Here is a 14180-nt window from a genome sequence, read left to right on the forward strand (position 1 = left end):
GGTGATATCTGGTCGCTGCAGCTTTTTGCCCCCCCTACGAGTCTTCTTCAGCTATGTCGTTCGTGATTGCACACATAAACCGCCTGATCGATGTTTATACCCTACTTGATGTCCATATTGCAGTTTCGGAGAGTACATGGTAGATGAATAGTATGAATCATTTTGAATACTGAGGTTATCAATCCTGGGAAGCGTGTGCAACTCTTCAAATTCCAACCTGTCACGATCTCTCAGCTCAACGCAAGAATAGTCACGTGATAATTACTCTGAGTTTCACCGCCCTGAGCGCCGCAACTTTTTTTTTCTGCCAGAAGCATTTCAACGGCGGATTGAGCAATCTAAAGGCCCGTAATCGCTGGAAAGAGCATTTCGGAGGAGTGGAAGGCCAATCTCACGATGGCACCCAGAATAGAGAGGCACACGGGACCAGAGGAGGACCGCGAAGAGGAAATACACAGTCATCAATCACCCAGTGTGTCAGGAGACGATGACGGCGTCGACATCTCAGAACGACCTCCGAAGCGACGCCGCCTGTCAGATTCCGAATCCTCAGAAAATGGCCCTTTCGTGCCTCAGCAACCGCTCCCAACCCTATCGCGCATAAAGAAGAAGTCGGATTTATCCGCTGCCAAAGGACCTGATCGAAACGCCGACCAGGCCGACCCCGTTACGGCCAAAGATGCATTCGCTCTGGGTCTTCAGTCGATGGACTCTTCCTTCTCTTCGTTGGGCCTCGCGCCTTGGTTGGTTGGCTCGCTATCTGCAATGGCGATTAGGCGGCCCACAGCGATTCAAAGAGCGTGTATTCCGGAGATATTGAAAGGGAGGGATTGTATTGGTGGGAGTCGAACGGGTTCGGGAAAGACAGTTGCGTTTGCGGCGCCTATATTGCATCGGTGGAGTGAGGATCCGTTTGGGATATTTGCGGTTGTGTTGACTCCGACGAGGTAAGATTTTAGCCTTTTCTTTTTTCCTTTTTTTTTTTTTTTTGAGGAAAGATTGATAGGAGCAAGACCTGACTGGGGTGATTTAGAGAGCTGGCGCTTCAGATATTTGAGCAGTTTAAAGCTATTTCTGCTCCGCAGTCACTTAAACCTGTTTTAATTACCGGAGGCAGCGAGATGCGTCCGCAGGCTATCGCTCTATCAACGAGACCGCATGTTGTCATCGCTACCCCGGGACGTCTAGCAGACCACATAAAGACCTCTGGGCAGGATACAATATATGGGCTTAATCGGGTACGGATGGTCGTTCTCGACGAAGCTGACAGACTTCTGGCCAGTGGACCGGGAAGCATGCTCCCCGACGTGGAAACCTGTCTATCAGCGGTGCCATCATCGACGTCACGACAAACATTACTCTTCACGGCCACGGTAACACCGGAAGTTCGTGCCCTTAAATCTATGCCACGATCCAAAGACCGACTACACATCTTCGTCACCGAAATCTCCACCGAAAATAACACGACTATCCCGCCCACCCTGAAACAATGCTATCTCCAAGTTCCCATGACCCATCGCGAAGCATTCCTTCATGTTCTTTTATCCACGGACGCCAATAGTTCTAAGCCAGCAATCATTTTCTGCAACCGGACGAAAACCGCGGATCTACTGGACCGCTTATTACGCCGATTAGGCCACCGAGTGACTTCTCTACACAGTTTGCTACCCCAGTCCGAACGGACATCCAACCTTGCGCGGTTTCGCGCTTCAGCCGCCAGGCTTTTGGTCGCCACAGATGTGGCTGCACGTGGCTTGGATATCCCGTCTGTTGGTCTGGTGGTAAACTTTGATGTTCCGCGCAATCCTGATGATTACATTCACCGAGTTGGTCGAACTGCTCGTGCGGGGAGAGAAGGTGAAGCAATTACGCTAGTTGGCCAACGAGACGTGCAGCTCGTTCTAGCCATTGAGGAACGGGTTGGGAGGCAGATGGTAGCTTGGGAGGAGGAAGGTGTGAGTATCGAAGGAAGAATAGTAAGAGGAGGCTTGTTGAAAGATGTCGGAGGAGCAAAACGGGAAGCTCTTGGAGAGATTGAAGAAGGGAGAGACGTGCTTGGTCGTAGGGTGAGGAAATTGAAAAAGACCCGCTGAGTTGTGAGCGATAATTCCTTGAGAGAACAAAAAACTTGATAATGAAAGAAGAGGTGTGACTCTGGTCCCGCATGCAACTTTTCCTTATTCAGTTCTTCTCTTCATATATTTACCATTATCACATATTTTGGATGTCGTCATCCATGTTCCTCCGCTCCATACCCATCTATCGCCCCTAACCACCTCTTTGCTTTTACTCTGCCCAGCGCCCGCGCTGGTCCGTCCAGCAAGGAAGCCTTTCCAAGTGTGTGGCCGCGTGCCCGCGCGGCTACACTCAAGGATGTCCTTATACTCCATCCACTCGCCCTTGCCGATCCACTCGCCCTTCTCCAGAACCCAGAGGTATCGGCGGCGGTCTTTTTTTGGACTGGTCGGGTTACCAACCGCCTCGTATCGGTGGTGTATTCTTTGGCTACAAAGGAGAACCCAGGATATCAGCCTTCAAATATTTAAAGAGGAAAAAAGAATCATATACAATGAGCTTACTTCTTGGTACCGAGCCATCCCAGCTGCCTACGCCAATAGGCTCTGTCTCTTCCCTTGCCGGGGTAGGTTCCGCTCAGCAGGATCCTACACCCGACTATATACAAGTGAGACCACTAAATGGCTCCTTTCTTCTTGAAAGTGGAACGCAAACTCACCAGTCCACCGTTCAGCGACGGGGCTTTCACCTCCATTCACCTCTCCCTTCTTACTCTCCAGGAGTGAGAAGGTGACCTTCCCCGTCCCACTTCCCCGACCAACCCCTTTTCCTCTGTTGGCGGTGCTACCACCCCGTCTACCCCGGGAGCCACGAGCCATCGCTCGCTTAGGAGCCATATTTTTTATTTTCAACCTGGTGGGTTGATATTGCTCTTTATCTTAGACTTGGCGACAAAACGAACAAAGCGGGAGAGACTTAAATTTTTGGCTTGCGCGAGCCCAATATTGGAGACGGATTGCTCCTTTTAACGAGCTTGGAAGAAGAACGAAGGAGAGATGATGAAGATGATTTTGATAGCGAGGATGAAAGGAAAAGAGAGCAAAACCAGCTCGAGGATGAAGGATTATATATCTTACCCCTTGGGGTTAAGCTGAGCTATCGGCTCTTTTTCACTTATTCTCTGCTCTTGGATCATGGGAGAGGCGAATAGCCTGCATTTCTTTTCAATGCTCCTCTCGCATATTTGAAGGTGGGGAGGATGTGTTCATTTTATATTCACTTTGTTGTATTGGTGGGGAGTGAATACAATGACATTGAGGTGTAGTTCACTTGATTCATTTACAGTGAATGCTTTCTAGTGAACTGGATTGGGAGTTTTGATATTATCAAATGTTCACCATTGTGAAAGGAGTGAAAATCAAACAATTTAATCCAAAAGTGTCTGAATGGCAGTAACTAGCGCTAGGGAAGATCACACTGAGGCCTTCTTCACACACTATTCTTCCGAAATGTGCAGTACCTGAATGTCTGTTTTACATGTAGGTTGAATCATCTATTGATATCACCTCAGAGATTAGAGGGAAAAAAATATCCATTTCACTTTGTAGTCGGAAAGAAAAAGCATATTTTGACAAGAAACACTATAGTATTCAGAGAATACATCTTTTTGAACTCCCTAAATATTCTATGAAATTTCCTGAGGACGTCAGAAACAAAAAGCTGGCCAAAACAGAAAGTAGGTGGATTCCCAAGACTTAAAACACGAGGGTCAAAAATGGAAATCATCAATCGTCTATGGGTATCCTTTTCCGCCACGAGAAAACTGCTGGTTTGAAACTCCAAAATCTTCCAGTCCGATGCGAACGTAAGTGGGCTGGGCACCGCGGCCTTTTCGAGTGACAACACCTTGAACCGTCTTGTTTACGACCTGAGGAGGCTCCCTGGCTACGGGCTGGTATTCCTTGCTGCGTTCTTTCTTTCTCCGTCGCCTCTCTTGACGCCTATTCTCCAACCTCTCAGCCTCTCTAATTGCTCGTTTCTTCCCCTCAATGTAGCTGTAGATGTCGTCATCGTATTCGATACACTCGAGCTTGAAGTCCTTGTACAGGTCCCATCGACGCAGGCGGCGTTCAAATATGGCGTCCCCGATGCTACGTATCACTATTTGTCGGGCAAGGGCGTCCCGGGGGAAATTCTCGTAAATGATCCTAACGTCTTTAATGGGAACCTGCGACTTCGACATCTTATCCATGCGGGTAGCCATCTCTTGCTGAATCCGCGGGATCCCAAGAAGCGTTGCGGCTTCATGGAGTCTGGCGTATTGTGCAAACTCAAGACGCTCAATTCGTTGGAGACCCGTGCCTCTGCACGAAGCGAGCATCCATTGGAAAATGTAAATGAAAGCGGCTTTCACACCGCCGCAAATGGTAACGTGTGTTGCACCATCACAGCCCTTTCGCCTTACGTGGAGCTTGTCTGCTGGAGGGAAGCAGTCGTCCAAGAAGGGAGAGAAGTGCTTCACCACTGCCTTTGGCATGGCATTGCAGATGACTGTTGGTGTGTCATTTTCGAAGCTTGCATGGGCGATCTTGACAGTAGGCCCTTTCAAAAGACTGTGCATGTGGTGTTAATAGGAAACCAGGAGTAATAGTTGGAATGCATTGTGGTGCTTACAGGGAAAGCTGAGATGGAGAAATCATGTCTCTGTATAGGGACATATTGTCGCTTTCCGTGTTATTGATGTGAGTTTTGGGGTGAAGAATATGTGAACTGAATAGAGATTTAGCGTTCTTTGCACACAAAACACCAGAGATGATGGATGAGTGTCAGGTTATATTGGGAACGCAAGCGTTTATATTGTGGGGAAAAAAATTGAAGAAAGAAGAGGAAAGAAAAAGAAAGAAGAGGTCTTATAAGGTGGGATCTTCCAGCACAGTGATAAAAGCCAACTGATGCCAAAGCTGTGTAAAATTCCAATCACTGATGAAAAATGTGGCAATGGTCTCTAGTTATAGGTGAGGTATCACACCCAAGAGTGTATAGAGAGCGTCATATCCCGCTTCTTTATCACTGCAATTACCACCCAGCAGGAAAACTTTGCCGGCTTTTTACAGACATCAGGATAATCAAAAAAAGAAGCAGTTTGTTGTCATGCAACAAAAATTCACATGGCAAAGTCCGAACAACACAGTCACTTAAAGCCATTATGACCAGTCACGGTCACAGTCATTATCATTTTCTTTATGTGAAAAGATCTCAAACATATGAAAGAAATGACCAAATTGTTTTGGACATTGAATACATATAACATCCTAAATCGTGAGTCAGATAAGGTCAGCACAGTTAGATGCATTTTTGCTATGTAGTAACACAACCACTGAGAGAACCGCAGGGACGAAGGTATTGACTTGACTTTGATGCTGAGTTTGTGGTGGTGCTGGGAAAAAGGGGCTAGGTCACGTGGCTGAACTGATTACCATCGCAACGGCGATCGGCACAGATCTACAGGCAATCATCACAACACAAAGGTAGTGAATGCTATCGATCAGTTTGGATTGAACACTGGGTATACTAACAATACAGTTCATAGTCACATAATTTCCCCCCTCTCAGACGTGGTCATAATCTACAACACATGCATTTCGTATTTCTGCTACCCAGTCCATTCATCCAACCCGTCATACTCAGTTGTAGTCTCCATCAATTTCAGAAGCCCATCCAACGCCTCGCCTCGCTTGACCTTGGCCATCATTTTTTCCACTGAACAGTTGATATCTCTGTCAACAATGATCACATTCCCATGCTGATCAGACCTTGCAAGGTGGATTGGCGACATGAGTCCGTGGGACTGGCGGTGAGAGCTCGAAGCGGTTTGTTTTGGAGTGGCCTGGCTGTGCGGAGTTCCGCTTGCGCTCGAGGAAGGAGGAGAGGAATCCATCGTAGGCATTGGACCTCCCTCGCGAAGAGAGGGCGACCGGTCCAGCTTCGGTGTCTTTTCATTCGGGACCGCTTTGTACAGGGCTGCAGCGATTTCGCAGCTCTTGTTGAGTTGTGCAATCGTTTCCTCCCAATACTTTCTCTGCGCTGCATAACGAGCTTCAAACTCGGCGAGACGGCGGTCAAGATCCTGCTTGCGATCCATGACTTTCACAGCAGCTTGTAATCGTACTCGAAGCAAAGTAGCTTTCTGGTATGAGTTAGTGAGAAAACGTGAAATAGTTTCAGACACAGATTTAAGTGCACTAGCTTGCTTACCTCCTGGATAAATATCCTTCGCTCTTCTGGATCCGTTGGAACCACAGATCTGGTGGGCTCGGTGGAGTCTCCTGTGCTCTGTCGGGTGGTTGTGGGATGTGTGATAGAAAAATTGTTCTCGGAAGCTTGGCTTAGGTTGAGAAGTGATGATAGACCTACACTCTCTTGAGACTCTTGCTCGCGTCTAGCCAGACGAGGGTCGGCGACGGCAGCGGACAGGCGCAAATATGAAGTCTAGAGGGATCGGTAAGCGGGTCTGTTTCAAGCAGCAACATGTTCAGCTTTGAGGCATACCTCTCTTCCGAGATCAACGATTGACCGCGACGGCTCTTCATAGATATAAAACTCCTGGTCGCGAGTTGCCTGGTGGAAAGAACCATGTGTCATGGCATCATCTGCATCCACGTGATCAATTGATCGTTTCTGGCCAGCAACGGCGGGTGGTGATGTAACAGGAACGCCAGTGCCTTTTGGCAATGTGATAGGTTTGTTCATGGTGCTGTTGGGAGCATTGAAGTGATTTGGGGGAGGTAGTATAGGGTTGGAGGATTTCTCAAGGAGAGCCTGTCGGGATGTGGTGGAAGGGATGGGAGTAGGCATTGTGACAGGTTGTAAGTGTGTGTAATCCAGGAGAGGACAGGCCTAATCTTGGTATCTGGGAAAATGAATATACCACTGAACGCAGAAGCACAGTGACAGCCGTGCCGCTAGCAACACTGGTGCAAAAAAAACAAAATAAATCTAAACTGATACAGAATTTTGACATTCACCGCGTGAAAAGGAGATCAATTGCTTTGTATCTAAGAAGACCGGTCTTTGGCGACTCGAACCAGGTGAATGATTAAGATGCTGCTTTTGAAGAGAAAGGAAATTCTCTATCCTCCGGCGCGTCCATTTTCGAGAGCGGAACATCGCGTGAAGAGCTCCGATCAACAGCGGCGACTGCGGGAATGACGATTATCCGTCACGAGGCGCGTCGCAGCGAGATCGCGTCGGCAGGGATGTTCAAGCGTCTCGGGGCTAAATTGTTCCGGAACTTGACCGGAAAAGGAACAACAATCCTCCAGACTATCAACTTTTGGGCAGGTTTCAGCCCCTCCAAGCCTGAAATGAGCCGACGAGTTCTGACGGAAGATAATTCTACATAACAGAACAGCGGCACTCTCGTGGTATTAAGGGAGTTTTCATCCAGGTGGAGTTCATCCCACGCGATTGATTATATACCTACCCGGGATTTTCAACTAAAGCAACCGTACGTACCGCGATTCAGTTTACCCCACCATGACCCCTAGAGCCTCTCATAACATATGAGCAATTACTGACCACAAAGTTTAGATGGCGCTGCTCACCGTTGCTTCTAAGGCAAATGCGGCATATATCCTACCCGTCGTCACCGCCGCAACCTATGTCCAGGTGTCCTCGCCCGATGCCGGAATTAAGATTTCCTTTGAAGATGAGGATTCCGTCGGGGTGCAAAAGGGCAAAATGGAGCTCAAGCTTACCGACGGAAAATTGATTTACGACGATGATGTCTTGCCTTACCTTCGAGCCAATTATCAGGTTTTGCAAATGGGCAACAAGGAGCAGGTATGCAGCAGCAATCTTCTTGGAGGAAACTTTTGCCAAAATTTACTGGGTAGCTGATGTACCTATTCACTTCAGATCGATGAGTGGGTTAACCGATCCACTGAACTGAGAAATCCCGATTTCAAGTCTTTGGACAAACCAATGAAAGAGCTCGACTCGCATCTGACGCTGCGTTCCCATATTGTCGGATACTCCCTCACTCTGGCGGACATTGTGGTTTGGGCAGCCCTTCGTGGCAACAAGGTCGCCGTCGCTAACATCAGGAAAGCTGCAAACAACACATCCAGGTGGTTCAATTTCATCGAAGCGTCTTATCCCTGGGTGAACAATGGGCCGTCAGAACTGCAAGCCAGTGCGCAGAAGAAGAAGGCCGCTGCTAGTGCTGCAGGAGCCAGTTATAACATCGGTCTCAAGGACACAGAGCATGGAGTTGTCACTCGCTTCCCGCCCGAGCCATCTGGGTATCTCCATATTGGCCACGCAAAAGCCGCATTGCTCAACGACTATTTTGCTCACGAGCAGTATAAGGGCACCATGATCTGCCGATTTGACGATACGAACCCAACCAAAGAAAACCAGGAATTCGAGGATGCTATCAAGCACGACCTGAGCTTGCTCGGAATTACGCCTGATAAAACTTCGTTCTCTAGTGATTATTTCCAGGAAATGTACGAGTATTGCGTGCAGATCATCAAAGATGGAAAAGCCTATGCCGACGATACAGAGAAGGACCAGATGCAATATGAAAGACGTGAGGGGATTGCGAGCAAGAACCGTGATGCAACCGTAGAGCAGAATCTGGCCCGATTCGCTGAGATGAAGACCGGCTCTCCAGAGGGGCAGAGATGGTGTATCCGTGCCAAAATCTCCGTTGATGATGTGAACAAGGCATTGAGAGATCCGGTCATCTACCGCTGCAACCTTCAGCCGCACCACCGAACCGGTAGCACATGGAAGATATACCCAACATACGATTTCTGTGTGCCCATATTGGATTCCTTGGAGGGTGTGACCCATGCGCTGCGAACCACTGAGTATGGTGACCGAAATGCGCAGTATGCCTGGATGCAAGAAGCGCTAGGTTTGCGCAAGGTGCATATCTGGGATTTCTCACGTCTCAACTTTGTTCGCTCGGTTCTGTCAAAGCGAAAGCTCACCCAGATTGTCGATCAGGGAACGGTCTGGGGATGGGATGATCCTCGCATGCCTACCATCAGGGGCATTCGCCGACGGGGAATGACAGTCCCGGCATTGCGCGAGTTTATCCTGAAGCAAGGCCCCAGCAAGAATATTGTGAACCAGGATTGGAGCAAGTTCTGGGCCACCAACAAGAAATATATTGACCCTGTGGCCCCTCGACACACCGCGATTGACAAGGAATGCATGGTTGAAGCCAAAGTTCAGGGCGCCGAAGGGGTTACATCTGCTGAGAAGCCCAGACATGCAAAGAACCCTGATGTTGGCATGAAGAAGGTAGTCTACAGCAACACCATCCTTCTCGATCAGGTTGATGCCAAGAGCTTCAAGGAAGGGGAAGAGATCACTCTGATGAACTGGGGCAATGCGTTTGTTCGCAAGATCCATGTAGATTCGTCCAGCGGAAAGGTCACCGGCCTAGATCTCGAGCTTCATCTTGCCGGAGATGTCAAGAAGACAGAGAAGAAGGTCACATGGCTGTCTAAAGATCAAGAGCTTGTGCCAGTCACCACTTACGATTTCGACTACCTTATCACAAAGGATAAGATGGAAAAGGATGATGAGATCAATGCTATCCTGAACCCGAAGACTGAGACCCGGACCGAGGTTCTGGCCGACTGCAATGTTGCCAGCCTTGTGGAGGGGGATATCATTCAGTTTGAAAGGAAAGGATATTTCAGGGTAGACCGTCCATACAAGGATGGTCAGCCGGCTGTTCTATTCAATATCCCAACTGGTAAGACTGGCTGAGTGCCTCTCACTATGTGTAGCTTTTGCAGAGAGCTCTGTCAGATATATTTGTGCTCCACTTGTTCTGGGTGGAACCTCTTACAGTTCCAATGAACACTCCGAACCTACATAGTATGCTCCTTATCTAGGACAAACAAACTTCATTCATTTCATCCTTGGATGCACATTTTTCGCGATGCAATCGACCCTTGATATGTAGCGGTGTCTGAGCGATGGTTGTATGTAGTCGGATCAGTAACTTTTTAAAGCTTCCGTTAAACCTAGCTGTCATGAGACCTATCCAGTTGCTGGTTCACTCGGAGAAATGATAATACCCACGAGTGTTCTGACCAGGTAATGGAGAAAGTCAATGTTCTGCCTGTGCAACCCAGAACTCGAGCGACGACGCGACCCCTGCAGGATAGCTACAGAACAACGCCGTCAAAAAAACAAGTGTGCTGCATGTGGGGTTTCAAACTGAACCGGCAGACGGGTGATCCCATCTAACGACGTGCAGAGCATGCACCGCAGCTCCCGCCGTCGCGATGCCTGGCTGGATGGACGGCGCTGGCCCCGGTCCGGGCTGAGTCAATGATGCGGGGAACAGCCCTGCAGCCCTGCGGGTGACTTCCCCGCCTGACCTGCGTCGCCGCCAGCCAAACTCCGCCTGGAACGGGGTCTCAACTGCCGTTTGACGATCACCAGCAGCAAGCAACGACGACAACAACAACCGCAACAACCGCCCGCCGCCGCCGCCACCACCGCAGCAGCAGCAGCAGCAGCAAACAGCTTGCTGTATTTCAACCTGCCATCGTCCTTCAGTTAAATTACACTCCCTCCTCGCCCATGTTTCTACGGCATTGACCTCTTTTCGATTCTCTCTCCTCAAGGCCCCCTTGAATTGAGAGAATTGCCTTTCCTTGTCTTGCCTTGGTTAAGACTCCTTGCTTTTTTGGAAAACTTCCTGGAGAAGCACACAACATCCGTAGCTATAGCCATATCCACAGCTCACCACCATGCGGTGGGTGTTTGTTGCCGCCCTGCTCTGGGCCGCGGCCCTCTACCCGGTCGCTGCAGTGGCTGCTTCTCGCCTGAAGCCCCCAGTATTGCCGTTGACCGTGCGGAACCCGTATCTGAGCACCTGGCTGGGAAATGCTCGTGGTGACCCGTGGTCGAAATGGCCTATGTTCTGGACTGGCCAGGAGATTGGCATGAGTTTGATGGCGCAGATACCTAGCACCGGTGCTGTGTACCCGCTGGTTGGAAGACCGCACGATTCGCTAGATGCGGAGAATCCTGATGGGTGAGAAAGACGCTTCCGGTTTCCTTTTTCCACGGATTGCGTTACAGGGCTTTTAATGACTGGGTATATGAATAGCTATCATGTGGCCTTTCCAATCTTTACTGGCTCCAGCTACGATGCGTCGACAACGAATTTGACGTATCACATCCTCTCACAGGCTGAAGGGGGTACGGCTAGAGAGCTGGATATTACTATCTCATTCTTATCTCCCATAACGCCAACTTCCACTCTCCGTCAGTCGATTCCGGCATCGTATGTAGATGTTTTCGTAAAGGGCGACGTCAATGTTAATATATACATGGACGTCAATGGTCAATGGGTCAGTGGAGACCGAGGAAGTATGATAGAATGGCGATTCGATCATATTGCCCCTGATCAAGGCGATAAAAGCTTGTTGAAATGGGAAGTCAAAAGACAAACCGAGCTTCTATTTACAGAGTTCGGGGATCGCGCTGAATGGGGAGCCTTACATTTTATGGCGCCTCCGGTAGGAATCAGATCTGCCTGGCTGATGTTACATCTCTCGAAATAAATATTGATATCTTTTGCAGGATGTTCGATACGAGTCCGGAACCTCTGCACTACTGAGGCAGCGCTTTTCAAGAACCGGTACTCTACAGAATGTCAACGATCCTGTATATCGAACGATCATGGATAACGAGCCGGTCTTCGCTTACGCCAAATCGTTTCGCCTTGGAAATGATGTCCGGGAGGATTCGGTGACTTTTACCATTGCACATATTCAGGATCCAGTTGTTCAGTTCGCTGCTGCCCGTGGGCTGACATTGATGAAACCGCTTTGGCAGTCATGGTTCGCAGATATCAACAGCCTCATTCTTTTCCATTATCACGACCTCAACAACGCCAGGCTACTTACATCCAAGTATTCTAATCAACTGGCCATCGATGCTTTCCTATCCGGAGCCGAAGATTACGTAGACATTGTCGCTCTTTCAGCAAGACAAGTTCTCGGTGCAACCTCCTTTTCTGGAACCGCGGAAAGCCCAGTTTTGTTCCTCAAGGAGATATCTTCGAATGGAAACTGTCAAACAGTGGACGTTATCTTCCCGTCTTTCCCATTCTTCCTATATACAAATCCGCGGTGGCTGACATATCTGCTTGAACCACTCTTCGAACACATGCTGAGCGGACAATACCCGAATAAATACTCCATGCATGACCTGGGCAGTCATTTCCCAAATATGACTGGACACCCCGACGGAAAAGATGAATACATGCCTGTTGAAGAGTGTGGTAACATGCTCATAATGACCCTTGCGGTGGTGAACTCGCTTAGATATCCTGCAGGAGCCGCTGGCGAGGAGACTTTACATTCCCGTGGCGTTATTGATGGTGACGATCCCATACCACCGGTGACCGGAATATTTCCACTGGTCCCCCTTCAGACTAGCAACGGCATTGATAAGATCGATACCCCGTGGATCGATGATGGCTCTGTTTCGCGTGCGCGTGAATGGGTTGACCGATCATACACATTGATCAAACAATGGACAGGCTACCTGGTCGAATTTTCCTTGTTGCCCGAGAATCAACGTAAGTATCTTGCCGCTATGCAAGTGAGAGTAGCTTTGCTGACATCTCCAAGTTTCTACCGACGATTTCGCTGGGTGGTTGGCCCTTCAGACTAATCTTGCTCTGAAAGGGATCGTTGGTATCAACGCCATGAGTGAACTATCCCGATTTGTTGAAAACAGAGCCGACACGTTGTTCTACAAAGTATGTTAAGCTGCCGATCCTACCTCTGGGTGGTGATTCTAATTTCAACACTCTAGAACGTTTCCGACACTTATATCTCCAAGTGGGAAGGATACGGCTTTTCGAGGGATAAGACACACGCTAAAGTTGCTTATGACTGGTACGGTTCCTGGACCACCTTATACAATATGTACGCCGATGCACTTCTCTGCTTCCATTTGGACGGGACCAAATATGACCCGAATCCAATCCAGGCAGACTTCGAATCGATCTCTGAGCCTGTGCGGCGCCGGGAGGGTTTTATTCCAAAGCGTGTATATACTTTGCAGTCCAAATGGTATCAGTACGTACGGCAAAAGTATGGATTACCCCTTGACAGCCGACATCTATATACAAAATCAGACTGGGAATTTTTCGCCATGGCGGTTGCTAGCGAGTCGACTCGCCACGAGATCCTGGAGTCAGTCGCGTTGTGGGTTAATGAGACGGCGTCAGATCGACCAATGACGGATCTGTACAAGACTGAAGGCGATGGTGGCTTCCCAGGTCCAAATTTCTTCGCCCGGCCGGTCGTTGGTGGGCATTTTGCTTTCCTAGCTCTTGAAAAGGCTTGCAAGGGAAGGGCTATGGATGGCCTAGCGTTCCTGAATGAAGACACCAATAGGGAACCCGATGCAAATGAGCCCACCGGTGGCGGTGGCGATGACGAAAGCGAGAATTTGATGATAGAGATCCAGGGGAAGTATGACGGATCACAGCTGAGGATTGCCCTGAATGATGCAGATGAGGATGACTGGGCCGGCCCCAGAGACTAGATGTTCTAGCTGGAGTTTTGCATCAGTTTGTCAATGAGGTCATCAATTTGGAGTATGCCTATCTCGTCATTCCGTCTTCTTGGATGAAACATGTGCTGGTTCACTCGGGATTGCACGTTGGAGTTGCACAGGAGGTTGATCCTTTTGCATAGTTAGACCAGTACGCTTACCCTCCGATCATTATCTATATATATTCTTATCGTATTTATGATGTGGTATTTTGGTGTAGAGGGGATGATCGTCGCTGTGACTTGACAGCCATAGCTCTTGTATATGAAATATTTGGCCTCGTCAACCCGACACCTCCACGGGCCAGCACTTGTTCCGGCACATGATTTAGATCGCATATATTGAGCCTTGGTGTGGACTAAAAGCTCCGACTTAATCCTCCAAACATCGAGTTCCCCGTTCAAGCTGTAAAGCAACTCAATGATGCGGTACAAAGAGGTTTCGATGCCTTTGCATTTCGACTCCAGACTTCGGAGAGTGACTAACTAGCTACATGGGGGCCATGTAACTAAAGGGGCCCGGGGCGAGAGAAGAACGAACAATCAGTTAGACAC

The 14180-nt window shown here is 48.9% G+C and overlaps 6 protein-coding genes across 6 annotated transcripts; 3 read left to right on the top strand and 3 right to left on the bottom strand.

Annotated features, from left to right (window-relative positions):
- The first annotated feature begins 329 nt into the window (after positions 1 to 329).
- On the top strand, positions 330 to 2165 carry DBP8 (Putative RNA helicase). Its single transcript, XM_003068466.2, has 2 exons — positions 330 to 947; positions 1034 to 2165. Exons 1-2 carry the CDS (start codon positions 397 to 399, stop codon positions 2091 to 2093), a joined length of 1611 nt encoding a protein of 536 aa, XP_003068512.2. The 5' UTR covers positions 330 to 396; the 3' UTR covers positions 2094 to 2165.
- Positions 2166 to 2177: 12 nt separating this feature from the next.
- On the bottom strand, positions 2178 to 2912 carry D8B26_003268 (uncharacterized protein; the record flags this gene model as incomplete). Its single annotated transcript, XM_066124090.1, has 3 exons — positions 2178 to 2505; positions 2580 to 2673; positions 2735 to 2912. The coding sequence occupies 3 exons, from the start codon at positions 2910 to 2912 to the stop codon at positions 2178 to 2180; spliced, it is 600 nt and encodes a 199-aa protein (XP_065980166.1).
- An 896-nt stretch (positions 2913 to 3808) lies between these two features.
- On the bottom strand, positions 3809 to 4733 carry D8B26_003269 (uncharacterized protein; the record flags this gene model as incomplete). The annotated part of the gene is made up of 2 exons (XM_003068465.2): positions 3809 to 4628; positions 4690 to 4733. 2 exons carry the CDS (start codon positions 4731 to 4733, stop codon positions 3809 to 3811), a joined length of 864 nt encoding a protein of 287 aa, XP_003068511.2.
- Positions 4734 to 5553: 820 nt separating this feature from the next.
- On the bottom strand, positions 5554 to 7160 carry D8B26_003270 (uncharacterized protein). Its single transcript, XM_003068464.2, has 3 exons — positions 6565 to 7160; positions 6271 to 6504; positions 5554 to 6202 (listed from the first exon to the last, which is right to left on the bottom strand). The coding sequence occupies exons 1-3, from the start codon at positions 6868 to 6870 to the stop codon at positions 5669 to 5671; spliced, it is 1074 nt and encodes a 357-aa protein (XP_003068510.2). The 5' UTR covers positions 6871 to 7160; the 3' UTR covers positions 5554 to 5668.
- Positions 7161 to 7422: 262 nt separating this feature from the next.
- On the top strand, positions 7423 to 9943 carry D8B26_003271 (uncharacterized protein). The gene is made up of 3 exons (XM_003068463.2): positions 7423 to 7522; positions 7606 to 7857; positions 7933 to 9943. Exons 2-3 carry the CDS (start codon positions 7606 to 7608, stop codon positions 9802 to 9804), a joined length of 2124 nt encoding a protein of 707 aa, XP_003068509.2. The 5' UTR covers positions 7423 to 7522; the 3' UTR covers positions 9805 to 9943.
- Positions 9944 to 10799: 856 nt separating this feature from the next.
- On the top strand, positions 10800 to 13795 carry D8B26_003272 (uncharacterized protein; the record flags this gene model as incomplete). The annotated part of the gene is made up of 5 exons (XM_003068462.2): positions 10800 to 11086; positions 11162 to 11573; positions 11638 to 12640; positions 12693 to 12823; positions 12880 to 13795. The coding sequence occupies 5 exons, from the start codon at positions 10800 to 10802 to the stop codon at positions 13615 to 13617; spliced, it is 2571 nt and encodes an 856-aa protein (XP_003068508.2). The 3' UTR covers positions 13618 to 13795.
- Positions 13796 to 14180: the final 385 nt, after the last annotated feature.

Source organism: Coccidioides posadasii, chromosome 2 (assembly GCF_018416015.2).
Source record: "Coccidioides posadasii str. Silveira chromosome 2, complete sequence".
Classification (NCBI taxonomy): Eukaryota; Fungi; Ascomycota; class Eurotiomycetes; order Onygenales; family Onygenaceae; genus Coccidioides; species Coccidioides posadasii.

Coding starts and splice junctions, on each gene's coding strand:
- DBP8 (XM_003068466.2), top strand. CDS start 397: ATGGCACCCAGAATAGAGAGGCACACGGGACCAGAGGAGGACCGCGAA. Junction 948..1,033: donor GTTGTGTTGACTCCGACGAG/GTAAGATTTTAG, acceptor GGGGTGATTTAG/AGAGCTGGCGCTTCAGATAT.
- D8B26_003270 (XM_003068464.2), bottom strand. CDS start 6,870: ATGCCTACTCCCATCCCTTCCACCACATCCCGACAGGCTCTCCTTGAG. Junction 6,505..6,564: donor TCGTTGATCTCGGAAGAGAG/GTATGCCTCAAA, acceptor CGATCCCTCTAG/ACTTCATATTTGCGCCTGTC. Junction 6,203..6,270: donor GAAGGATATTTATCCAGGAG/GTAAGCAAGCTA, acceptor AACTCATACCAG/AAAGCTACTTTGCTTCGAGT.
- D8B26_003271 (XM_003068463.2), top strand. CDS start 7,606: ATGGCGCTGCTCACCGTTGCTTCTAAGGCAAATGCGGCATATATCCTA. Junction 7,858..7,932: donor AAATGGGCAACAAGGAGCAG/GTATGCAGCAGC, acceptor TATTCACTTCAG/ATCGATGAGTGGGTTAACCG.